At 39.4% G+C, this 26884-nt stretch overlaps 1 protein-coding gene across 6 annotated transcripts in view; it reads left to right on the top strand.

Moving 5' to 3' along the window:
- The window catches only part of UTRN (utrophin), a 413274-nt gene that overhangs the window by 121153 nt on the left and 265237 nt on the right, over nt 1–26884 (top strand). For 5 of the 6 annotated variants that reach the window (XM_037392250.1, XM_037392248.1, XM_037392249.1 and 2 more), the window contains 13 exons: nt 1153–1322; nt 3669–3792; nt 5504–5591; nt 8124–8359; nt 8629–8809; nt 11514–11659; nt 13863–14075; nt 19915–20028; nt 20787–20942; nt 21843–22013; nt 24246–24425; nt 25104–25238; nt 25742–25891. In XM_037392250.1, the coding sequence (XP_037248147.1) occupies nt 1153–1322; nt 3669–3792; nt 5504–5591; nt 8124–8359; nt 8629–8809; nt 11514–11659; nt 13863–14075; nt 19915–20028; nt 20787–20942; nt 21843–22013; nt 24246–24425; nt 25104–25238; nt 25742–25891 (2064 nt within the window). Of the gene's footprint in view, nt 1–144; nt 261–1152; nt 1323–3668; nt 3793–5503; nt 5592–8123; nt 8360–8628; nt 8810–11513; nt 11660–13862; nt 14076–19914; nt 20029–20786; nt 20943–21842; nt 22014–24245; nt 24426–25103; nt 25239–25741; nt 25892–26884 lie in introns of those variants that run through there. The other variant, XM_037392254.1, reaches the window with a different exon arrangement.

The raw sequence follows: 26884 nt of genomic DNA, 5'->3' as shown, positions 1-26884 counted from the left end.
TGGCAATGCTGTCTGCGATTTTTGGTCTTCAAATCCCCAAGTTGTTAACCTGACTAGTATTACTCCTTTCTCACACAGATTAAGCTTCATTTTTCTGATGAGTAAAGCAGGCTTCCCATGTACTATCAATCAATGCAAATGCCTTTAAACATTGTAAGAGTGCTGGGACTGGATTAAAACTGATACTAAAAGAAAACAAAGAAAAAACCCCAAACCCAGAATAGATAAATAAATGGGAGTCATACAAGCATTTATGCTCTGTGAGTATGATTTCTCATCTGTTGAAAATAGAGTAGTTGTTTGTTTGGTATGTAACGATGATAGCCAAGCTGGATTGTTAAATGTTTATTTTAGTATTTTGAGTGCTTGGTAATGTTTTTATTTAGACACAACTCCCATTGGCTTCTGTGAGAATTTTGTTTGACAGTTTTATGACTCATATATCCCTTTTTTGTGATATTAAACTGTTATTATGGTGAAGGCTGTGGCACTGATTCATGATCCATTTAGTGTGTAGTGAATGAGTTGTGCAGTCTGAGTAGGGGTCCTTTTCAGCCATGTGGCTTTAATTTGTTCTTGCATTTGAGGCAAAAGCACTGGAGAGTGCCAAATCCTGTCTTCATCCTTTCACTCCCCCTAAATATCAGGCACATACTTACAACTTACAGGTTGATTCCCATGGGACTTACTTTATAACCCGTTAAAGAGTGTGGAAGGTTTCTGTTGACCTGAGTGAGTTTTTGGGTCAAATCCACAGTGTATCAGCTCTTTCTGAGATCTAGACTTGGGTTTATAAGGTATGAGTATAAAATACAGAATTGTGTGTTAATAAACCCAAAGGACCTTGGTTCTTCCTGTGAACCAAGCAATTCTGAAAGAAAATACGATGCTTATTTTGATGATTTCAGTTCACTTGGACTGACATGGAATTCTAGTTGAATTTGAGAATTTTGATGCTTGGTTCCCATCTGTAAAATGAGAAAAATGAAGTTTTGTCTCTGGAGTGCATCTGTGATAAAGGTGTTTCATCACATGTAGGTGTGACCATTTTTAGAGTGAATGAATGGGCTTTGAATAAAATTAACTAAGCAAAAGCAATTAAATTGGTGTTAAAAATGGCATTTAACCATTTTGCTAAATTATTTTGTATAGGTAACTCAAGCTGTAGGAAACGTAGGGATGTCACAGGTTTCACAGAAGACTGCTGCAGAAACAATGCTGTTGAAGGAACAGGTAGTGGTTAAACAATCCAGACAGGAGTTGCCCCCACCGCCACCCCCAAAGAAAAGGCAAATCCCAGGGGACAGTGAAGCAAAGAAAAAGTAAGTATATGTCACTGCCATTTCCCCTTGCTCACTAGAGACTACAGACTCATGTCTCTTGATCTTGGCTTTTGATTCTTCTTTGATGCAAGTGAGGAATACTGAAGTTGCAGTGGTGAGGCTTGGGGAACAGGAAGGGAATGTTATGTACAGCCTTGTTTTCAGAGCGACAGAAAGCCTGCAGCTTCCATTAATTTCAAAGGGAAATGGCAGTGTGTTTTTCTCAGAAAAGCGGGTCTTCAGTTCTTTGTACCTCAGCTCCCTTGCTGAAAGATAGAATTAATTATATTTGCTTTCTTTTGGAAAAACATCTTCTCATCTTTGGTTGAAAAGTGTTGTGAAAGTGCCAAGTAGTTTGATTGATTGATTTATTTATTTCTAATCTCCATAAAATAAATGGGACGAATGGGAGAAACTGCACAAAAGAGGCTCAGAAACCTGTACAATCTCCCTGGTCTTTAGTAATGAGGACAATATTACAGGGGTGTCTCCTTTCACAAGCATGTCTGGAGTGGCTGTCTGATTTGCACATGTACAGTCATAGAACAGTTTGGGTTGGAAGTGACCTTAAAGATCACCTCGTTCCAATTCCCTGCCATAGGCAGAGACACCCTCCACTAGACCAGGTCGCTCAAAGCACCATCCAGCCCACCCTTGAACGGTCCCAGGGATGGGGCGTCCATAACTTCTCTGGGCAACCCGTTCCAGTGCCTCACCACCCTCATAGTGAAGAATGCCTTCCTTATAACTAATGTAAATCTATGCTCTTTCAGTTTAAAACCATTACTCCTCGTCACTACTGTCCCTAAGTGAGTCCCTCCCCATTTTTCCTGTAGACCCCCTTTAGGTAAGGTCTCCCTGCAGCCTTCTCTTCTCTAGGCTAAAAAATATTTAATGGCATGTGTTCCGTTGTCTTTATTAAACAGCATGCCTAAAACTAAAGGAATTGTTTCAAGATAAACTGAGAAAGTAAATGGTTTATACTCACCATTTTGCTTTTTGTGCTTTCCTGAGAAAACAAACATTTTTGAAGTGTCACTAGTTGAAACCTTTCGCAGGTCATTTAAAGAGAGGGTAAAGGACTGTGTCAAGAACAGGGAATTTGTGCGCTAGGTGATGTGGGTTTGCACAGCGAAGAAGAGTTGTTCTCCTTGTTTTTCTGAAGGAGGAATGGAGGTTTGAAGGGCTGAGGAACCTGCCCAAACCCTGTTGAAGACCCTGGTCAGACCCTCCAAATTCTGGTGGGGGGTGTGTGGTTTTGTGCATGTGGGTGTCCCAGGGCAGTAAAGCAGTCAGCAACCCATCTGCCCATTCTATCTGTCTCATGAGTCGCGGAAACTATTTTGGACTTTGAAAGCAAAAGTGATTTGATCTGTTAATTTTTTCCTAGAGTTCAAACTGTATTAAGGACAGGGTCAGTTAAAATAGGTTGACATTTCTGATGCTTTTGCCTTATCCCAGTTACTTATGTTGAAACCAACAAATGACCAGTAACTAGAATTTTGCAGGTTTTCCCATTAAAACTTTGAGTGACTAACAGAGACTTCTGCATTTGTTGGTAGGTTGTTATTCCATGTTAGGATTTGCATTGTGTTACGTAGTTTAACTGTAATATGGCCTGACTTGTGGTCTGTATAGCGCATCTGTCCTTGTTTCGAGTTCTGTACAATATTGGTTAATTTGGAAGTTGGGTTTTTAGTTTGTTTATTTTAGTTTTTTGGTGGTGGTGGGTTGTAGCTTAGAGGTTTTGGGCATAAGGAAGTTACATTAGTATAGACATGCCCACTGTAGCCAAAAAAATGAAGCTGTAAGCTAATCTTTAGTCAACTAAGCATTCAGAAAGTTTTTTTTCTTTCTTACAAAAAATTGTACACTGCCACTGCTATGAGTGCTTGAGCTGCTGGCCTTTTCTTCAGACTAAAGTGTGCTGCAGACTTTTACAAAATCTAGAACTGCAATTCTTATTTGTCTTGTTCCTGAGGTTTATTTTATTACTTTCAAAATAGTTGGCATTGAGAGATCTTTTTTGTGACACATTAAAAGAAACAGTACTAGTTTCCTTGAAGATCTGTATTAAAAAATTAAGAAATAAATTGCACCATGCATTCTCAGTTTGCTCCCAAAGGCTAATACCATGGACATGATTTCTGCTGTGGTGGGTTTTGGAAGTCTGTCTCTGTCCTACCACCTGTGATTAGTAATATGCGAAACATGAATCTTGTGTGCAGCCTTGCTGTTCTGGGACTGAGTAATGTGCTGAAGTTAAGACTTCTGATTTTTAAGACAGTGACTGAACAGGGAGAAATGACAAAAAAGAAATAATAATTGTCTGACGCTTTAAACCAGGTTTGATGCTGAAAGTGCTGAGCTCTTAAACTGGATTTCAAAATCAAAATCTGCCATTCAGGCCACAGACATCAAAGAGTACAAGAAGATGAGAGAGACTTCAAACATGAAAGAAAAGTTGAAGGTAAATTGGGGAGATAGTGTTCCAGTGAATAATATATTTTGTCTCTAAGCTGGAGATCTGGACTGATCCACATGCTTCATGGGAATTAAGTCCTTTAAACGTTTCAGAACTGGACATATGTGGAAATTTCTCAGCAGCTAGACACAAATCTTTGCTTGTGTTGGGGTTTACAATCTACAGGAAATTTTAAAAACACGTATTATGGATGTCCTCTTTGGAGTTCTGCTAAAATTTGTCTTCGGGATGACTGTCTTTCCACTAAGCAACATATTTTGGCTTTGTGTTTCATAGTTGGAGATGCACTTGATTGACACCACTTTTATAATTTTGGCAGAGTTGGGCCACTGGGCTGCTTGGAGACCCCTCGAATCATACTGTGGCACTGCACACACTACCACCCAGGGTCCAAAGTGGTTTGCTGTTATAATGTTTGGACATGTTCGCTCCATTAATTTTGGAGAAAACGTGATACTTACAACTCATGTATGGTATTAGTGACCTGCAGGACAGAATACATAATTTTACAGGATCCTGTGGGAGCCATGAAGTAACGATTTTATCTTCTATTTCTTCTGTTTCAGGAATGTATTCTTGCCTTTTATGGTCCTTGAGCGTGCTTTGCTAATGAAGGCTTACTGGAGCTTTAGCAGGACCTGAACCTGCCTTTGAAATCAAAGACAATACTTAAAAATATAAGGAGACTTCTCAGGGCTGTAGTGAAAAATGGTGCCAGTAGGAATGTTTGGAACAGCAGTACTGTTGGAAATAAAAACCAAAACAACCCTCCCAATAGGTTATTTTTAGATCTTTGTGAATGTTTGTAGCTTTTATAAAATAGGCTCAGAGATGAACACCAGGTTCCCATGAACGACACTTTTTAAATGATTGGGGCTTTAAATGGGTAGAACAGTGTGTGTTCTTCCCAACTGCACAAGTAAATACATGCTGCTTCTGAATTTAGTGTAGCCAGTCTAAACCAGAGTAATGACCTCGGACATAAGTTTTGAAAATATTTTAATTTGGAGATACTTTGTTGTAATCACAGAGGATGTTTTGTGGCCTTGTGGCTAAGGAACTGACTTTTCCTCCGTGGATGTATTCTGCCTATTGGCTCACACAGGAACATTCACTAGTATGTATGACTTGAGAGAGGATCTTCTTTCTCTGAAGGTTTTGGTAGTCACATAGGATTTCCCTTACTGTTTCTTTATGAAGGAGAGTGAAGCACTAGAGCAGTGGATTTCTAGTGTGCTATAGTTCTTGCCATTTGGACTTCTAGGAAGCAGGTTGTTATTCCCTTCTATTCCCTTCTACTGGAAATCTCAGTAAGGAGTGTAGAGGCAAGGGGTCCTTTTTAAAAGTCTTTTCATCACTGGTTCACATCAATTACAATTTTTTGATCATAAGTGACTTGGTTTAGCTGGTGTCCCCATATCAGATTTCACACAGGAGGATCGTCAAACTTTTAAACTATTTTATTCCTTATGTTGTACTGGTCTCTTGCTTGCCTGGGAATTGAGAGCTAATTCCTTTTGCATTTGTTTTCCAAGCAAACAGAATGAACGTGCCTCTTAGAAGGTGCTGTATCCAAGAAAACTGGAATGTATTTTGAGTAATAGGTGAAAATACGTGTTACTGGGTTGAGGTGGGGGTGTGCGTAAAGAAAAGTGACCTTCTCTGAAACTGTATTCTTTTGGGGTTCACTTTGTAGATGATTGAAAAAGAAAGAGTTGAAAAAAGCCAAATGTTAGATGAACTGAAACGAAGTGGACATATTCTTTTGGATCAAATGGGAAAGGGTAAGCAACTTTAAGGTTTTTCTGTCTTGTGATTTAATCAGATGAGTTGCTGGGAAATAATACTGAAATACGCTGTCTCCTAAGCATTGCAATATAGTCCTTCCCTCTCCTTCTGTTTTCTTTCCTCCAGAGACACTGGCCATTGTTACTGTTATTAGTTATTGATATGTGTTTTGGTTTTATTAAAGCTTATAGAGAAGCAATATTAATAGTCTTTGTTTAATGTGTGTGTTCGTTTGCAACCTTTTAAGAGCTGTTTTTATTTAAATGTAAATAATTTCTTAAAATAGTAGTAACATACTTTTGGGGGAAGGAGGTTAAATTGTGTGTAGATTTTAAGTACAAAATTTTGAAATACAGCTTCCTTGAAGTAGAAATTTTTAAGCCAAGTGTAAGCTTGATAAGTGTGTATATATCTCTTTATTCATAGTTTTCTCTATTTTTGTAAAAACTGTCAGTTATATTTTGATGACACAGTCACCATTTATGTCTCAAAGGCAAGAGAGAAGCCTACATGCTTGACAAAATGATTGATTGTCAATTAAAACACTTATCACTGGAAACTTATAATTAACATCAGTGAAAGTTGAATCTTCCAGCTTTGCCAAAATCTTGTTTCATAATATGACAGAACTCCATAGTGAAATGTGACTTTCTCCATAAGAGCTGTTCATATCATTCAGAGACAGTCTTTTAGATCTGCTATGCACTTGGCTTCTGGTGAAGTTTCTGTGATTGGTAGCATTCAGACAGGTGAAAGGATGGTATCGCTGGCCTCATCTGTGATGACTGGTCAGACTGACATACTAACCAGCATCCGTTTTGGAAAATGCTGATTTCCACTGGATTTCCCAACTGTCACGTTTTTTCCAGCCATCTCCTTTACCTGGATGGCCCAGTCTGTTAAGCATTCTCCAATCCTCCCCTCCTTGCCTGTTTCACATATGAAGCTTTTTATGGTGGGTAGCTGATAGCTGGAAGCCACTGCTTTGATCTGGAGTTTGCATTGTAAAAATTTGTAGCTGTTCCTTGTCTTCAAACCTGGACAGAAATCCTGCCTGCCTCCTTCTCTCTCTTTTGTAAAGTTGTGATAAGTCATGGCTATGAAACGGGTATTTGTTGACCATAACAAGAAATTCATAGTTAAAAAACTGCTTTGTATCAGGAGAAAATAAGGTACAGAAATGCTTCCTAACTGTTTGAGGTCTTAAAAGTTGGGATGTATAGAAAATAACCAATCTACAGCCCCTGGCTTCATTAAAGTCTGCTAGTATGTTTTGTTCAGCTCAGAATGACAGCTTTTCTCTTGAAATCCAGGCCCAGCTACACCTGTGTGGAATAATGCACAGGACTGGCATGCATGTGAATACATCCATTTCTATCTTGGGGCATGTGCAAGCAGTGCCGTCATGGCAGTGCCCGATTGTTGCATGCACGCTCCTCTTATGTGGCTGGTTGCAGCTTCTGTATTGTTGATGCGCCAAGTGTATGGCCGGTGTGTGAAGCACAGGGAGGATCTGTGGAGCAAGCAGAGCCTTCAAGTGCCCTTGTAGAAGCTGGCTGACTGCCCTCACCAGAGCTCTGGGCTCCACTTATGCTGAAGCAGTGCGGCTAAAACTGCTCGTCTATGACTCTCCTCCTTATACTCAGATCTAGATGTCAGGCCTGTTAATTCAAATGATGCAAACATGTCTTATATAAAGAAGGTGATACCTTGAAAGAGAATCTGCATCAGAAACTTGCAATGGTAAGGAAGTACTGTTGAATGCACGTTGCACTGAAATTTCTTCCATGTATAGCCAAATCATCAGTTACTTCTGGCACTTGAGGAAATAAAAGAACAAGGAATGAGTAGGAGGTCTGTTCACTTCTGCTGCTGCATCCTCAAGTAATGCATTGAATTAACAAAAAAAGATGGTGTAGCATGTGCTTCACGTCGTCGCTGTGAGTGTGAAATAATCTCGTGTTTTGTTGTGTTGCTTTTGTAGCTGTTCATATTACCTAGTTATTAAGCATATCTGTGTGCAATGTGACATGGTTGAGCATTGCTCCCTGTCTCGCAGGCTGACTGGGTTTTCATCTACCTTTTCAATGAATTTATTGCTGCCTTCCTGCTTGCTCCAACTTGCTGATTCCCGCTTCCTTTGTGGAGTCTAGAATCATTAAAAAAAATAAATTCACTGGAACCTTATTTAAATAAAGCTTATTTTATTTAAATCTACGTATCAACATTTAGACACAAATCATGATGAAGAGAGTCACGATGGTCAAGATTCAGCTCGTTGTTACAAATTCAAAAGTTATCGAAGGGAACAAATGGAAATGGAATATCTCACTCTTCATTTTACCTTTGATGAAATAAAAAGCTGAAACACTGTTAGTAATAAATATAGTTTTATGGACAATGGACCTGGAATCAAAGAATTTTGCATATTAATGCAAATGTGCTCCTGTATTTAAAGATGAAAGGTTAAATGCTTATTAATCAAAATGTGTTGCAGTTAATATAGCTATAACATGTAATCTTTTTAGAGGGACTTTCTACAGTGGATATAAAAACTGTGATGGAGAAAATATTGTCAGGGTGGAATGACGTGGTTCAACATCTGGAAGAAGTGGCCAGAAAGATAAAGTACCAGGAAGATATAAATGCTTATTTTAAGGAAATGAGTGAGCTTGAGAAGACTGTAATTGAGAAGGATGGCTGGCTTAAGAATGACGCTTCTTCAGCATCCCAGCCCTCAATGGTCCTGAAAGACTTATGTCAGGTAAGTCTGGCAAAACTTGCTAATTTTGATTGGAAGCTGTTAGAAACACAGATATCTCAGAGGAGCTTAGCCTAGTTAGTAGGATAACTCAACATTCCTGAGGCATCCATGGCACCCTATTTGACTGGAAGATTTTGGTAGCTGTGTCACAGGAGTACTCTAATGTTGTTGCCCTAGTAATGTGGTGGAGCTGTGCTGCAGTAGCTTACTAAAATCTTTGTGTTAACAAGGCAAGTATGAGATTTGGTTTTGTTTTCAATCTTCCATAGCGGGAGTTAACTCATCTTGTAAGCCTGAGCCCACAGCTGGAGCACCTGAAAGCCACCTGCAAGGCACTCACCTCTCAGCCCATGTCTCCAGACTTCGTTCAGGAGAGCTTGAATGGTTTTCTGGATCACTTCAAGCTGACTCGTCAGAAACTAGAGGAATGTCACCAGCAGCTGAAGAAAGGTAAATACATACATATAAACATACATACATATATATATATTTTTTTATAAGCCCTCCTGTTACTTATGTTCTGCTTTTTTTTTTTTTTGTTGTTTTGAGCTTGTTGAAAACTCACTGGATTCTGGTAGAGTTTTCATACTGAATCTGGGAGGCTTTGGCTCAAGCTGACAAAATCTTTTGGTTCACCCAACAGAGTATTTGTATGACCTTCCCTGTGCACACTACAAAGCATAATGTTCCATGGTATTAAAAGTGATTATGCAAGGATGCAACATTCCTGAAACTACATTTAAGGAATTAGCAAAACATATTTAAGGTGGATAATGTAATTTGAAAAGCTTTGTGTCTCTGGCTCTTACAGAAATTAATAATAATACTAGAAATGCAAAACGGAAGATTAGGAGGACCTTGTAAAATTGAAGTGCACATGTGAAACTTATTCTTTTATTGCTTTCTTAAGCACATTAGTCATACATAATTACCTTTGGAAATTTCATCTCTGAAGTGATTTGGAGTCTGGCTTGCTTTTCAGACACTTTCTGCTTGAGTTTTTTGTTGCATTAGAAATTTCATTATGAGTATTCAAACCAGTCACGCTGGCTTCTAGAGGATTTTAAATGTAGTGCACAAAATATGTAGCTCCGTTAGTATTTTACAGCTGAACAGCAAGAACACAGACCTATAAGGAGATTTTTTTTTGTTAGTTTTCATTTTTTTTCTGAAGGAATTCAAAGAAGCATTTCGCTAATGGCCCCAAATGGAAGAGTATTAACACTTTATTCTGTGTGTAATAAAGAGAGGCTCAATTACTAAATTGTTAGGCCATCTATATAATGTTTTGCACCAGCCCTGCATGCTTTAATTATATCCATGGGGAAAACTGTATGAATAACATATCTACCACACTCAAATTACAGGGTACGCTTCCATTCTTATTGTGAGGAATGATTATTTCATGACTGTTCTGATTTCATGTACTTTTGAATCATTTTGTTGGTATTGTGTATGTTGTTAATTATTACATGGTGTGACAAAAATACTCCTTATTTTTTCATGCCACACATCACTTGAGGCATTATTAGTATATTTGAACCAGATACTACTTGGTAAAGACACCTTACATATTGTAATATGTTGAATTTGTATTTGTGTATTTTTGTGAGTGATAATTTCTCTGCAGACTGTATTGTTAAAGAACAGAGAGAAGTGTCAGTTCAGGGTTTCGGTTGTTTATTTATGGAATGGTTTGAATTGCTGTAAGGTAAAAGAACTTCCAGAGCTGTATAACTGAGAGAAACAACTGGTGGTGGTACTTCAGCGTTTGTGATCTTGGCAGGCTTTGACAGAAGTCCAGCTCCTTTCATGGCTCTTCCTTGAACCTCTGAAAATTACCTCAAGAAGTGCTGCTACTCAGTCCTGTCTCTATAGACATTTTTATGGGAATTGTGACTTAATTTTTTTTTGTCAATGGGAGGCTGTTTTAACGATTTCCTTGTCCTTGAGGATTTGCTGTAGTTTAGTGACAGTGCACCTACCTGCCTTTTACTGAATATCCCCCCTTCCCTGCCCTTACATTGATCCTGGCTTTTTGAGAAGAGGAACCTAGACAACTCCGACTCTGTCTAGCAATGTTGACATATTCCTTAGTTATAAATAGTATGACGGTTCCGACAGTAAGCTGTTGAATAGCTGGCTGGTGAGTCAGAACAAGGCTTAGATTAACTTTCATTTGTGGCAGTAATGAAATTGCTTAGTAATCCAAGGCAAGAGGATGTGCCTACCACAGTATGGGTCTTACAGCTGAAATCCTGTTTGTTGCAGTTTTCTAAATCTGACATTTTCATTCTGAAATGCCAGTGAGGTGCTGCCTGGGATTCCGCAGAGGATTGGCTTGAGCAAAATCTGACTTGCAGTCAAAGATTGCAAGCAGATGCTCCATCCAAACTTTAATTCTCTTTTCAGTCTTCCTGTATAGTGTGTCTGTTTTGGCAACAGGCTGAAAGCTACTATTTTTATGTGTGTGTGTGTACGACCAAACCCCCAAACCCTGTTACTACACCAATACTTAACTTTATGTATGTATGTTTATATACATATATGAAAACACTAGCTTATATATTTACTGTATGCAGTGTAGATATTTAACTTTGTGTAATATTTTATATATTATGCACATATGTAATACATGTGCTATACTTCATATTCTATATATGTAGTAGGTATCTCTGTGTGTATTTGCATATAAATACCAGATACGTCTAATAAAACTTTCTTATAAAATGAAAAATGCTAAATAGAAGGGGGTTAGGCATGCAAAAGCCCAAGGACCTTTGATTACTCCACCCTGCCTGCCCCAAGAGATTTTAGGTACTTAGGGGTATAAGAAAATTCTGAACATGGGATTGAGTTTTAAGTATTTTTTTTTGGGGGGGGGTGGAGGTTGTAGTAGTATATTCATTATATTCCATATAATATATAGTATATATTCTTTCATATTTTTTAAAGGAAAATAAATTTGACACCAGCCGAAGAGTTTTAGCTCTTAGAAGGTCTTGGCAGGATTAAACGTACAAGTATCTCTCTCGTGATTTCTTGTTTCTAAATGATGCTGCTAACTTTATGTTCACATTTCTCCTATAGTTCAGATTTTGTGTCTATTTCCTCACCTTGTATTTTGTTCCATTACTCCCTTTAACGGTACCAGAGATGGAAAGCCAGCCAAGCCAGGAGTATGTGGACTCACTGCAGCGGCTGAAGGACATGCTGGGTGAGCTGGAGCGCAAGCAGCAGGCCATTACCGGTGGGCTGAGTGAGCCCAGCAAGGTTGAGAAGGCCCTGCAGCAGGCAAAGGTAACTCTTGCCTTTGCACCGGAGCAAGGAAGCTGCTTATTGATCTATGCCGTCCTCATTTCTCCTGCCTGGTTTTCAGTGGGATAACTAAAAATTTGCTGAGCTGGAGGTTGATAGAGGTGTGGAAGGGTGGAAGCAGCCTTGGAGGGCTGGTTGCTGAGAGCTGGGTTAGCGCAGGCTGCTGCGGGATGCATCCAGGTGAGGGCTGGGTTATCTCCAAGCCTACGAACTTCACAGCTTCTCTCACTGCCTGTGCCAGGAGATGAGGCTGAGAGGTAGGACTGCTCAGCCAGGGGAAGGGAAGGCTCTGGGGGATCTTCTCTGAAGTGCTGCAGCACCTCAGACTACCTTGGCCACGTCCCCAGCTCTCTCCAGGGCGTCTGTCTCTCGTGCTGAGGAGCCCCAAGAGCATCCCCTCCTAGGAGCTCGGTTGGGTCAGGTTGGTGACCTGATCCAAGGTCTGCTCCTTTGCCCCCCGAGCTCTGGCTGTGAGGAAAGCCAGGAGCCAGGGCCTGCCCTTCCTTCCCTGAGGACCTGCTTTTCAGCTCTCCCTGCCTGAGCCACCCTGAAGCTGCCTGACAGCTGTGCCCATACCGGGCCTGCTCAGGCTTGCTGTCCTGGGGCAGCTGCGTCCCTCCCCTGTGGCTGTGGGGACTCCCTGACCCTGCTTCTGCCCTCCCGGTGAGGCCATGGTTTGCAGGCTTGTAATCCTCTCATCCAAGCCCTGGGTGTAGCGCGCCCAGCCGCGGCATGCCTGCCTGTTAAAAACTCTCTGAGGTTCACTGGTTAACAAATCCATCCCATTCCATCCTGTGGCTGTTAACAAGAGTAACTGTACGGCTCTGGCCTCAAGATTGCCTTTCAAAGGGAAACAGTGCTTGCAAGCCATAGAGGTAATTGATGCACAAATTCTGTCCAGTAGAAGTGGTATTTTGTTTCCTATTATGAACCTATGAAGTAGTGGAAAATCTATGAATGACAATTGCTTTGTAAATATCAGTTACTGCCGTGGGGCTGGAGTGAGGAGGGAGAATCATGCACCTCCAGTACCTTTTTTTTTTCTTTCAAAAAACATAGACAAATACTTGCTTGCTGACCTGGGATTGCCCAGCTCCTCCTCCTGCACTGTAGCAGGCACTGGTAAGTGTTTCAGGCATAGATCCAAGCCAAGGATTGCTTCAGTCCGTGACCCCCTGCACAGAAAGCTCTTGTTTGCACGCCCCTCTTCAGTCTCATTGCTGCTTCACTACCTATTGTGTTAGAGGAAATGGTATACTTTATCCTGTTTCTTTTCTGTAAATACAAAGTAAAATTGAGAATGTAAACAAATAAATTGAATGTTCTTCCTTAGTAAAATATATGCGCATATGTCTCACGTACAAATTAAATGTATATAGTAGCAAAGTTAAATTAGTGAAATTAGTAGTGGTTTCATGTGTTCATTCCAAATTTCTTCTAGATTTTAAACAGGATAAACAAAATGGCCAGTTTAATGAAGTGGCAGTGTTTTTCATGTCTTGGCTTCTATCTTCAACTGTTATTTTTCCTTAATATTAGGAAATTAGCTATTTCAGCCAAGTTACTCTTCATATCAGTAATGCCTTAGTGAATATATTCAGATTGTATCCTCCCTGTATTCCAGTTGGAAGTGTAGCTTTCAAAACTCAAGTATCCAGAACTTTCATTGCACCTAGACATTACAATAATTTTACTTTACAGAACTCAGAAGGACACACTCACGCCGTTTGGGCTTTATTGTTTGGGGTTTTTTTTGGGTTTTTTTTTTTTTTTTCCTTTTAAAAAAACCCAACAATCTCTGGAGGGAATGAAAGAACTGAGGTCTTGGTATGTCTACATTGCAGTTTCTTTTGTGACTGCAGTGTCATGCTTTGTTAACTTGAGTACTGGTATCACACAGCACAGGAGAGGACTAGGTGCGTGGGTGTGTTGAGCTACGTGGCCAAATTCAACAGCCCAGTCTATAATCTCTGCTACTGTACCAGTAGAGCAGCTGAAGATTTTGCTGCTTAAGAGGATGTTTGGACATGTCTGCAGCAATAACTGTGGTAACTGGACTATCACTCTTTACTGAATCTGTGCTCTGCACAACAAAACTCTTTGATGTACTTGCACTTGTAGGGTATGTACCTGTTGTATAGCTAATACTGGAAGCAGACTTTTTTCTTTTTTTTCCCCATTGTAGACTGTTTGTGAGACACTAGAAGCCCAGAAGCCCAGGGTAGAGAAACTTGCTGAAGAAACAAAGGCTTTGGAGAAACATGCTTCTTTGGATGTGAAAAAGGTCTACACGCAAGAGTTCAAGCATGTGCAGGGACACTGGGACAAGTTAAAGCTCAAGATTTCCAAAGATGTTAAACTATTAGAGGAAATTACATCCAAGTTAAGAATATTTGAGGTAAAATTAAAGAATTTTTTTGTGTTACGTTATTCAGTTGTTTTAGAGCCCTTTATGTTCCTGCAGAAGTCCTGATGATACTGATTGAGAAGTGGAATGTTGATTGGGTTCCTAGTCTGGCAGAGGCTGGAAGCATATATAGTGTATTTGTAGCAGGGTAGCAGAGGATTTTTGACATGCTCAGGATATTATTTTACCTTCTAATAGAATTACTGTTCACTTGAAATTAGCATTCCTCTTTCAATATGGGAAGCAAAGGTTACACTGAAGGTCAAGGGTATGTCAGCTGTGCTGTTGAAGGCTTTATCCCACCAGGGGCTGAGTGCCCTCTATTGTGGTTGGTGTCAGGTGCCCAGTGCCTTATTAATTGACATCTAAAATTAAAATTCCATACCTGCTACAGAAAACCTGCTCCTTAAAGTTGAGGTTTCTGTCAACAGCAATAAAGAATTAGTTCAGCCCCTTAAAAAAGGAAGTAAAGAAAATGTTTAGGTATGGTGAGTTTTCTAGTTCCAACAGGTGGCCTCTGAAGTGTGAAGAAGGAGAGTTAAAGAATTAATCTTAATCTTATGTGTTTGTATGTCTGTGTGTATATATACATACACACACACACACAAGCACATATGAAATCCTGCATGACAAAAAATCCCAGTGCTTTAAAAATGAAGAGATTAAAATAATACCCTTTAAGATATTTAGATGTTTAACTGGCTTATAGAAAGGGGAGAGATAAGTGCTTAAGTAACATAGCTGAGGTTGACTCAGTATTTACTGGTTAGATGGGTGTGTCTGTGTTGCCTTTAAGTCCCTGCTCTAGACTTTATATTCCTCTGGGCAGAGGAAAAAAATGATGAGAATTAAATAAATCACGATTTAGCCCATGGCAATATTATTGTGACCCAAAAGTTAATAGGCAGTAACAGTTCTTTAGTATCAGCTTGAAAGTGCAAGTTGATCAGAGCACTATAAAAGCCCAAATATTTTGCTGTTTCTTTTTTTCCTATAATAATGTTTAAATAGACTTTCAGTTTCATATTATTTTCGTTTTCCTATTATATTTTAAACCTCAAAAAGCAAGAAGTGCTTTTAGAGATTCTCTGCCTCTCAGGATGAAGGCACACGTGCATTAGCTAACAGAAATCTGTATTTTTACATGCATTAAACATATTTTAATATGTGCAATTGCTTGCATTCTTTTCTGTTTAATAGTGTATGTATCACACAACTTATAAACAATAAGCAGTTTGCTGTGTGCACCCTTCTCAGAACATTGGTACCATGTGTGCACAGCACCACTTTTCCCCAAAAGTTTCTTTTAGTCTTGCTCTCCTCTCCTTCTGAAGCAGAAAACTGTTCTTTTATTTCAGTGGATTCAAACGTCAAGCTGTGTGTGTGATTTTTCTTTTTAAGCTAGACAGGTTCTTTAATGACTGTTTGAGTATAGGAATGTGTGTTTAAACTGTAATTTGTATTAGTAAGGTGAGGTAATTGACTTGCATGACATTGCAGTGAAAGTTGGACAAGGCATTGCTGATTATGGTTCAAAGATAGTGAAAGCCTCAAGTCCTGTGTGGCCTGCCCCCCCCCCGCCCCCCCCCCCAGTCTCCCCGCCCTGGCCCCCAAAACCTGCAAGAAGTCATAGTTGTAGTAGGGGTAATCATGGAGTCATAGTAGGGGTAACACTGTAAGTAAATGACAAGAGCAGAGTGCACTTCCTTGCTCCCATGAAAAGTCGTACTTCAGGGGGGAAAACTGCTGGAGGGAAAAACTTGCTCCTGCTTGTAAAGTGTTATTTAGTAACTGTTCCTTTCAGGACTTGGGCTGCTCCTAGCAGTCTGTGTGTGTGCAATGTGTTTGTATGAATAGCATGAGTATGGTAGTCCAGTCTAGGCTAGTGAGCTTGTAAATGGAAGCCACAAAACACCCTATGAATAGGAGGAAGAACTGCAGATTTTTGGAGGGAAGATGTGTATTTCTTTTGTTAGGCTGTATTACCCGAAGCATAAAGACAAAAGCTGTCCCTGTCTGCCTCGCTTCCCCACTAAAAAACATGTTCAGAAAAATGTGTGTTTGTGCACCTGTGTTTGAAAGAGTTTCGGTTTTTAGTCTGGTTCCTTCGAACCCATCCTTCCATAGCTACTTGCAGCAGCCTGTGAGGTGGTGTGGAGCTGTGGAGGAGCTGATGCTGGTCAGTGGGAGCTGACTGCCTAAAGTGAGCTGGCTTGTACAGGAGTCCAAAAGAAAATAACTTGTTAAGACTCAGCCAAGGCCTTGGTGATTACTTTCCAGCAGTCACATCCTCATTAATTTTTCTTCTGACTTTGGCCTAAACGTACAACATCCTGCCGTGCCTCATTCTCTTCCTTTCCCTTTCTGGTTACACTTACAAGTTATTTAGCATGACAGGGTAAATATTCTGCATGTAAGCCCGCCTCAGCATCATTTGTGCAAAAACTTTGTCTTGTTCTTCAAGTGACTGCAGCTTTCCAGTTCCCTTGATTATCTGTAGCTACACTGAGCAAGACCTACTGACCTCATCAGTTTTAGCAGCATTGTTTTCTCCCTTAATTTCTTGTAAGTGCAAAACTTTTTTTTGGCACTTCAGTCATGTTCATTTGAGTGGTCTGTACATGCACCTACTTCCCTAAATTGCACCTTTAACTGGGTAAAGAAAACTGAAATTCTTTCATGCCTAACTGTGAATGTAGGGTACATGTGTGCAGTATTAGCATGGCAGGTTTTTATTTAGTAATGAATTATTCAGGTTTTTTTCCAGTCAGAGTTTAAGTGCCTTGTTCTCTGTGGCTGTCCAAAGTGATATGGTGTTGGTATCACCATGTCTATGAAGCACTCATTAATAAGGATTTTTATGCCCATAGGAGTTTTGAAGAGCTATGGAGAGAAGAGCATTGAAGTTGCATGCTGCTATATAGATCTGAGAGGAGAATTTTGTTGTGAGCGAGATGTTAAAAACTTCCCTGTTACCTTAAAAAGGAGTACAGAAGCTGAAAATTAAATTAAAGCAGAAGAAACAATGGAAGTAGTTATTAAATAATTAAAAATGGAAAAAAATGTAGTGGTGCTGTCTGTAGAAATATGGGACTTGCAGTGGGGGTGTTTTCTTATAAACTGAATTTTTCAGTACACAGTTCCTCTCTTTTCTAAATGTTTCATAAAGCTGTCGATGGATGGACAGTCATGTATTTATAGTCTCTGATTTTTTCCTTTTAAAGGAGTGGTATGATTTTATACAGAGCTATTTGTAGGCTAGCACCGTATGGATAAAAATGAGAATGTGGAGCAAGTTGAATAAAAATATTGTGGATGGCATTGAACCGATCATGGTGGAATATTCACCGTAAGAAAGGTTGATACGCGAGACTGGGTATGTGGTCCTGGTGCAGACACTGAATGGGTTCGTACTGGAGATCTGATACCAGAGACACCAGGATTAGTTTGGAGAATGGCTGGGCTCCTTGGTTGAGAGACGAGGAAGCATCTGGCTGTTAAAGGAGGAAAAATAATATTTAGAAGTGGGGAAGAAAAGGAGGGGAAAAAGTGAATGACCACCCTTGGAGAACATGTGGTCATGTGCAACTACACACAGGTGTTGGTTTATTTTTGATGTTTCTTTTTTTCCTAATTCATCTTTAAAATAGTTTCCCCAAACTCCTCATGTCTAGGATTTTAAAAAGAAATCGAATATAATTATTCTCATTTTAACAGTGAGCAGACAGGAGAACAGTGCTTGAAATGCCCTTGTTAGTCTGACGAGCAGGTCAGTGGCAGATCTGCCTGTGGGGTCTGTTGCTCAGGTGGCCCTTCTGTGATTTGTGATGTGACAGAGGCTCCCCCAAGCTGACAAAACATGCATTAGTAACATCATCTGTGTTTCGCTGTGAGACTCTAATACTCATGTTATGTGAAAATAGGCAAGGCTCATTTTAGTAGTTTTACATCTTGTTTTTGCTAGAAGAAAATTTCTGTATCTTTTATTCTCTGTTATCATACTGCTAATAATGCATGGCTTGCTGCGTCTTTCATTATGTATTACCTTCAGTTCTTTTTTCTACTGCATGACTGTATGTCACGTGATTTTTCTAGGAGTGAACAAGTTAAAATTCAGCACATTTGACCTTTGTTCTTGCCTGGAATAAATTTTAGATAGTGGTCCAGTGGTTTAGTTATGTCTAAAAATTGTGAGCTCTTGTACATCAACCTACACTGGGTATTTGACCATTGGTAACTATTTACCAGTGCAATGCAGGAGCGTTCACTTCATTAAACTTCCTATAGACTTGACTGATAATTCAACAAGTTATTTAAATGTGTGCCTAACTTTGTGAGTAAACCCATTTAATTCACTTCAGCTACCTGTGTGAGTAGCTTACTGTAAGTGAGCTAAATTTGGTATATGCTAAAATGCCTTGTCCAATGGCAGCCTTTGTAAATATGTATTATCTTTTTTACATTAAGGCGTGGTTCACTGTTAAGCCTCCTAGGGTCTGTTTTTTTGAAAATTATTTCAGCCTAATCAGCTGCTGGAAATTCCCCCAAAATGGAAAGTGAATGAAAAAAAGTGTCGTGGCTTTGTCCTCTAATGGCACCACTGGCCTAAAAAAAAATGTGATCTTAATCTGATCGGTTTTTGTTAGTGCAAACATTTTTTTTTGAGAAGCAGTGTGTAACGTATTGATTGATCTTGAAAGAACTGTTATTTCAAGGTTTTTAAGGAAACAAAGTGTGTGCTTTCCTCCTCAGTGACATGCAGAATAGAAGTTGAAGCTGGTGAGCTTTGACTTAGCTTCTCAATAACAGTGCTGTGACACAATTGTGTCAGAATAAAAAGATGCTGTCTATTAAAAAACTCAACCAAACACTCCAAAAATGTTGATTAAAAGAAATCAAACTATATTATCAAAAAATGACAATCACATTAACTCATTTGAACCTGGACAAGGAAAAGCTTTTTCCCTGCTCTAAGTTTGTGGTGGTTTTGTTTGTAAGGGTGGTTGGGAACATCCACAATCATATGGGAAGGAGATAATCCTCCTGTCTCCCTCTCAACCTACCTCATCGCAGGATATAAGGCAACTGCCAAACGTTAGGCAAAGTAACTCTGAAATTGTGTATGTAATTACTTCTTTCCTGTGCATTGCTATAGTGAGTACAGTAGCTGCTATTGGCCTCAAACAGCTAGATTTTTGTTGTTGTTGTTTTTAGTGGTTAGTCTAATAGTCTGTGGTATTTCCTTTGTATGTCTGTGTTTCTGTCAAAGACAAATGGATTTCCCAACATAGCTTCTGCTTGTCAGGTATGCTTAGCCTTACCCCATCCTCTTCTCACTGCATATATTTCTGTAGGGCTCCCTTTTCCTTGGAGTGCAATATGTCTCTCAAATGAGTGTAGTGAAAGCAGTTGTATGTGGTTTCTGTCATCAGTAAAATGCTAATCCCAGCCTTCAGCCAGGTCCTTCATTTGAAGGGTAACCACATACTACTTGAAGCCATGCTTGCCTCCTTAATTGATCTCGTGTTTCTGTGTGATAGATAGCCTGGAACAGTGCAGTGTCAATTAAACAATGCTGTGGCATGGACAGCAGAATATCATTATTGTGAATTTAACTTTTGTATAAATTTGAGAACAGAGAAGTTGAGGGGGAAAAACCCGCCAAACAACCAAACCCAAAATTTAAACCAAAGGAGGTCTGATTCAAAACCAAGGCAACGCTAGCAGCTTGTAGAATATTCTTTTAAAGCTGCTAGAAGTTGAAATGCAACAGCCATGCATTCTTCATCACAGCACTGTGTCAACTCTTCATTTACTGTATTTGATTCAGGCTGATTCAAAAGTTGTTCAGAAGTGGATGGATGGTGTGAAAGACTTCTTGATGACAGAAAAGGCTGTTCAAGGAGATAGAGAAGGACTTCAAAGACAACTTGACCAGTGCACAGTGAGTTTTACTCTTTTAAGTATTCTTTTGAAATAATTACTAACATCATTAAATATTGTCCATGACATATTCCATAAAGCCTGCCATAAAAATTGTTTTATCTTTCTTCAGGGCATATTTTAATTGGCTCCTTGTGTGCAGCCGTAACACTTTGTACTTTTCAAAGGTCTTCACCATGTTTACAAATACTCATCCACAAGGTGACATTATTTCCTCTGAGAACGTTTATATATTTTTCCCAATCTCGTGATTAGGGAACTGAATCTGTGAGAGAAAAGGGCTTTCTGCATTAAACTCCCAAGGGCAATAAAAATAGCAAGCAAATAACTTTGATTAAACTCCTAGGGTTTAGGAATTATGTGTGCCTTATAAGATTCCTTTCTAGCTAGTGATGCATAATGGTCACAAATACAAGAATTTCATCTTGTATTAAGTAATTACAGTGTACCTTCTAATGTTTGTTTCCAGGGGAAGAATGTAAGTCTGAGGTATGCCAGAAACATCAGGTTATTTAGTGCACATAATCTACAAACTTGAGTTATTCCAGCGTTGACATTTGGCATGTGAGAATGTTTGCTTTGCATATGGCAAGCTGTATTTTGTTTTTCAGTTGCGTAGTTCTGTTGTTTTGGGCCACTGAAGGATTTTTTAAACAGTCTGTTATTGAACATATCAATATGCTTTTATATTTATATTCCAGTTTCTCTGGAATAATTAAAACCTACAAAAATTATTCATTTTCTCTGATATGTGCTCAGATGTTTGTCAACGAAATGGAGCTGATTGAACCATCACTGAAAGAGATGAAAGAAGTAGAGTCTGCTTTAAGAGCTCAGCCTATTGCAAGCATAAATACTTGGGCAAAGTCTAGGCTAGTAGACTGCCAGACTCAATGGGAGAAATTGAGCAAACAGGTGAGTTCTCAATACATTGCCAGTGCGTGCTTGTTACTAAGCTGTTTGTTCAGTTGTGTGACATTGGTAGGATAGTGAAGAGGTGAAGCAGTGAAACAGTGGGACAAGTGTGTTTTTACTTGTTCCACTGGCCAAGTGGCTGAAATCCAACTTTGCCTAATGAACCCTTCAGTAGTTACAAATATGTTGGGGGATACCTGTGCAACAGTAGTTTTGTTTGAATACTTTGTTTGTAACTAAAAATTAATTTGTTCTCTTTGTCTCATGCTGCTCTTTCTGGGGTGGGTGGGAGGGAAGTCTTGATTTATTTTGTTCTGTGTTCCTGAAATCTGGAATATTATTCTGGCCCTGTGTAATTTCTGCCTGCTTCCAAACAATGTTAAAAAAAAAAAAAAACAAGACTATAGGTAGACTGCCTCTTCTATATTTGATAGTTTCTTTTGGGTGGAAGCTTTCTGCTCTATGTAGAAACATACTGTTTATTTGTAACGCCTGGCAAGGATCTGTGCTGGAGAACCGTGCTGTTGATGTGGAATCCAGAATGCATGGGCTGTGGAAAGAAGCGATGCCTGAAGCATTTTTAGTGCTCTGTATAAAGACATACCTAACTATATGATACTTGTGATCACGAGGTGGTTTTCCATCTGACTATTTTTCAGGGATTAGTTCACATGCAACAAGGCAAAAAAAAGGGTCAATTTCCTCCTTCCATCACCTCTAGATTTTGTTGATCTGCAAAAAATGGATCATGAGTTCATGTGTGTAAAAGTCTTATGTTAATTAAAAAGGCCTGAAAATGTTTTGATAGTAAAATACTTTAACAAAGCCTTGTGGTTTTTCACATATGCAAGGACATTTAAGTAACAAAACTGCTGTTTCTTTCTCCACCTTGGATTCTAGATCATTAGTCAGAAAAATCGCCTGTCTGAAAGTCAGGAAAAAGCTGTAAATCTGAAGAAGGATTTGGCGGAGATGCAAGAATGGATGACCCAAGCTGAAGAGGAATATTTGGAGAAAGATTTCGAGTACAAGTCCCCTGAAGAGCTAGAGAATGCAGTGGAGGAAATGAAGGTCAGGAATAACAAGTCATTGTAGAGACCTGCTTAAAGAGAAACAAAACTTAATGGCTTTGGGGGTTGACCTTTTGTGGAATTATTATCTATGTAGAAAGGAGCTCAGGTCATGACAAGATTAGTGGTATTTTCCAGCTTTGCTTTGTGGAATTTTTTTTTTTTTAAATCACAAGCTAGAAAAGCAGATGTTCTATTCGGCCATGAGGGATAGAGGTTTCATAATGAGTAGCAGCTTGCCCAGCTGTTGAGCCAGGCTTGCTAGGTATAGCATGTCAAAGAGTAAGAATATGGAAACTTATTGCAGGAGATGGAACTTGAGAAAGAAAGAAAAGGTGATATATTATCCCTGTCTAAATTAGCAGTTGTGAAAACATTCTCCTGCTGCTAACTGTTGGGCTTCAGTTTCTTGTCCCCTAGATATAGTAAAACCATGTTTAGAAAAGCAGTTTAAAACAGTTCTGTTGTAAGGTTATCTTGTGTTCCTCATCTGTTGCAAACAGTGGTGCTGGTCCCTGCTTCTCTAATTTTGGGACTGGTAGCCAAATAAATGGAGGGGAAGGAGCTATTTTTGTTTCATAAATTACCAGTTGAATAGATAATTTTCTTGAATGTATGTGCAAAGTAAACAGTAATTCTCTCTGCTTTTAAATCTAAGAGTTCAGGCGTATCTTCACAAATGTTTTTAACTTGTGTTCACATTATTTAAGTGAGTATCCACTATGCAGTTAGTCGACGGAGTATAAAAAAATTTTTCCTCCCTTACAAGTGCTTTGACAAATCTATTTGAAGTTTTGAATTGTTCTTCTTGAAGGGCTTTCTGAAGCACTCTTTAACAAGTGTTTTAATATATTCATGTCCTTTGAAGCCATTTGAGATCACGTAGTCTGACAGCCTGCTGAACACAAGCCAAGAAAAGAAAGAACCCTCTTTTCATTTGCAATCTGAGTGACTTTGAACACATTTACCTTTGTCAAATCCAGATTATATTCTGTACTTTTAAATTTGGCAGATGTGTCATTGAACCATTAAGCTTACTGTAACACTTGCATATCTTCTTTTGTTTGTAGTAAGAATATTATGCTGGGACTATTTTAGGACTGAGAGAGAACACAGTCTGTATATTTGACCAGGAGAATTTTTACATAAGGTTTTGAAAAACTTTTGAGCTTGCCTAATTCTGCTCTCATTTGAACAGAGTGGAACTCCTGCTGGCATTTGAAGGTGTAGGTTTAAGATGAGGCTAGGTGTTTTTTCCTAATCCTTCCATAAAATAATGTTCCCCAGATTTTTCCATTCTTTGCCCTTCCATTAGCTGGCTTTTTTTCTGATTGCCTTACATTTAGAAGACACCTTGAACAATATGTACAACAATAATGCTGTCATGTACTGAATTCTACCATAAAGTGCAGTGCTTTATATATCAAAGGTACTTCAACTTCATAAAAACGCCCTTGAATCCTGAAAATAAAGACATATAGGAAAGTCTGTATTTCTGGAGCCTTCTAGTTGTCTCAACAGAGACAGGCTCAGGCAGGTCTGTATGATCCGTCTTCTAGCTATCATGCTTCCCGAATACTGGTTAGGGCAAAAATTAACAGCTGATAATACAATTTCTCCAGGCCTGTGTTGGGAGTTGTGCTGCGTTTATTGTGCATGTTTGTTACCAAGCTCCTATGAGTACAGTTGCCTTGAAGGAATTCTTCTAGTTATCCTTTTTGCATATTCCTCTAGTGCACCCAACAGCTATGTGAGAGGTCCCAACTTTGCAGTTGCACATGTCCTGAGTAATTATGTCCTCTTTCCTAGATAACTTTGGGAGATAGTTACTGAGCTCTGAGACTCATAACCTCTGTAAGATCACCCTGCCTTTTTTCCTTGATCTGCTTGTTTTTAGCAAACCTTTTTTTTTCTGATGAATTTCTCTTTTTCATATCTGTATGCTAGTGCATAAATAGCTCTGAAATTGAACTCTTTTGCTTTGAGTCATGCATTTTTAATGAACAAACCATAAATGGTAAATATGTCTGTGTTTAATAATATAGGATTTTTCAATGCTTACTAACATAATCTGAATTCCATGCAAGTTAGCATCGTATTTTGTTGTGCTCAGACCCAAGGATACTTTGGCAGCAACACTTCCAAGGTTAAACTGCTCATCTTTGGTTTGAGTGGTGAATAGTTGTCCGTATGGCAGTTGAGGGCTGATTGTGTAACATGTTTCTTTGGGCAGAGAGCAAAGGAGGATGTGTTGCAGAAAGAGGTGCGGGTGAAGATTCTTAAAGACAACATCAAGATGTTGGCTGCCAAAGTGCCGTCTAGTGGTCAGGACTTGGCAACAGAGCTGAACATTGTGCTGGAGAACTATCAGCTACTGTGCAATCGGATCCGAGGGAAGTGCCACACTTTGGAGGTAAGAACGATAGCTCTCAGCTTTGTAAAATGGAGGCAGGTGGCACAAGAGGAATGGAGAAGGACACTTAAAAGTCCAGTTTTGTCACTGAATCCAGTACCTTCATTGTAAATGCATTTTGCTGTGGCTCCTTTCCAAGGTTATGTTACCTTGAGATGACATCCTTGGAATCCGTGAGAAACGACTTGACTTGGCTTTTATTATCTGCATTGTAATCAACACTTGTACAAATAAATAACCTTGTCTCACAGCTCTCTTGTCCATCCATGTGTCTTTCAAAATGACAAAAATAAACTTCTCTGAGATTAAAGGTTGATACATGATGGTACTTGGAACATGTTGATTATAGTTTGGGGTTGGTTGTGTATGCCCTGTCTTTCAAAAGGAGTGGATACATTTTGTTACATTCTTAAATTGTTATAAGAATCTGGATGTCAGTGACAATTTCAGCATGAATTTAGAGACTTCTATATGTATTTTGCTTATTACTTTTTATCTTGCTGCTATAGTTGCAGGCTTTCTTGTCTAAAACTTGCTGTGTCATGGCTTGTTTTGGAATATTTTCTACTTGCCTATTTTAGGTGAATGCCTCAGAAACATAACTAGTTTAAGCTGTTCATGGGGTATTTGAGCTACACCTGGCATTCTAAGCTAATTTGTTTTTAATGTTGCTCCTAGGAGGTGTGGTCCTGTTGGATTGAGCTGCTTCAGTATCTTGATTTAGAAACAGCTTGGCTAAACAATCTGGAAGAAAGGGTGCAAAGGACAGAAAATCTGCCTGATAAGTTGGATGCTGTCAATGATGCTCTTGAGGTATTGTAGTCATTCTGTTGGGCTATTAGCTTTTCAGATAGCTCAGTTTAAAACCCCCATATATCAGTATTCTACAGAAGTGTAGTATTTGTGTTGAATATTCTGATTCTTCAGGTTAAATGAACATATTACTCTGAATCTGGAATGGATATTTGTAAGATCCTCCAGCAAAAGCTGAATTTTGCTGTATATAATTGTGTTGCACTTGGTGTCATGGTAAAATTGTATGCTCTCTCCTGTCCTGTGTGAATTGATTCCTTCCAGCCCTATGGCATGAAATGATGTGAATAGGTGAGAAGTGCTGTGAAGTTTAATTATCTAAAGCAAAATGACCGCTGTACTTGCCTTGTGCCATCATGGATTAAGCCAGAACTACTTTGTGCTTTTACAGCACTCTCAAGACATTTGAAGTGTAAAACTTCTGTGCATGCAGCCAGATTTCCACCTCTGAAAATGCAGTAATGTTTAGTGTCTTGACCTTTAAAACTTTCTCTGCTGATTAGTCCCTGGAATCAGTCCTACGTCATCCAGCTGATAATCGAACCCAGATTCGGGAACTTGGGCAGACGCTGATTGATGGAGGGATTCTTGATGATATCATCAGTGAAAAATTGGAGGCTTTCAATGCCCGCTATGAGGAATTGAGTCACTTGGTAAGAATTTGGGGGTGGGGTTGGAGTAGACTGGGTCTTTCAGCTCAGTGGTCTGAAATAATTCCTGTTAGCTGAATTCATAGATGCAGGACTGCAATACAGGTAAAGGAGGAAAAACCTTCACAATGTTGTCAGCTGTTTTCAGTTTGGAATAATGCCCTAAAAGCAAGATGCTTCCCCACCACCCTCCCGCCTCAACTTGCATCAGGCTTTGTTTTGCACACTTGCACACCCTTGCAGTGCGGGGACCCCCAGTATTTTTCCAGGTAATTTTGACGAAAAGGCAATTCCAGTCTCAAGGCGGACAGCTCAATAACTGAGGTTAATATTCCCTTCCTACTGCCATAAATACTGGTGAGCTGCTCACTAACTGTAAAAAATGAAGAAACAGGAATAAGTGACATTTTCTCTCTTTGAAATGGCTGGGAAGAAGTCACATTGAAATAAGGAACAGAGGGAAAACATTCTTATCATTCCCCATCTGTTATGTTGTCCCCTTTCCTCTTCTCATACTTTAGACTAAACTTTTCCAGATTTAATAACTAGAGGAAGACTAGTGGTATTTCAGGCTGCATAAATTTGTAACTTGTGTTCTGCACCCTGGTAATGCAGGACCCCACCAAATTGTAGGATGGGAGTGTTTTTCTGTCACTGCCAAGGTGTAGTCAGAGGGGATTTCAGTTCATCCTCATTACATCGAGCAGCAATGAATGCAGTGCCCTCACCTGGGGGCTACGTGCTGTCATTTAAGTTAGCATTCACTATTGCTTTTCCTGTTTTAACACTACTTTATTGCCAGATAAAAACTCTGCTGGCAGCTGCAGTGCTAACACACCGGGCTGCTGACAACTTTCCGTGTCTCTGTGTGTGTATGTACACACCCACTGGTCTGTGCATGTGTTGATAGTGGGGAATTTTTGTTCCCATGCTAGTAATGACATTTCAGATGAACTTGGAAGCTTTGCCTGTTGAAAGGAGAGGCAATGGAGGGAA

The sequence above is a fragment of the Falco rusticolus genome, chromosome 6 (genome assembly GCF_015220075.1).
Source record: "Falco rusticolus isolate bFalRus1 chromosome 6, bFalRus1.pri, whole genome shotgun sequence".
In the NCBI taxonomy this organism is placed as follows: Eukaryota; Metazoa; Chordata; class Aves; order Falconiformes; family Falconidae; genus Falco; species Falco rusticolus.
This window is presented reverse-complemented; position numbering and strand designations above follow the sequence as displayed.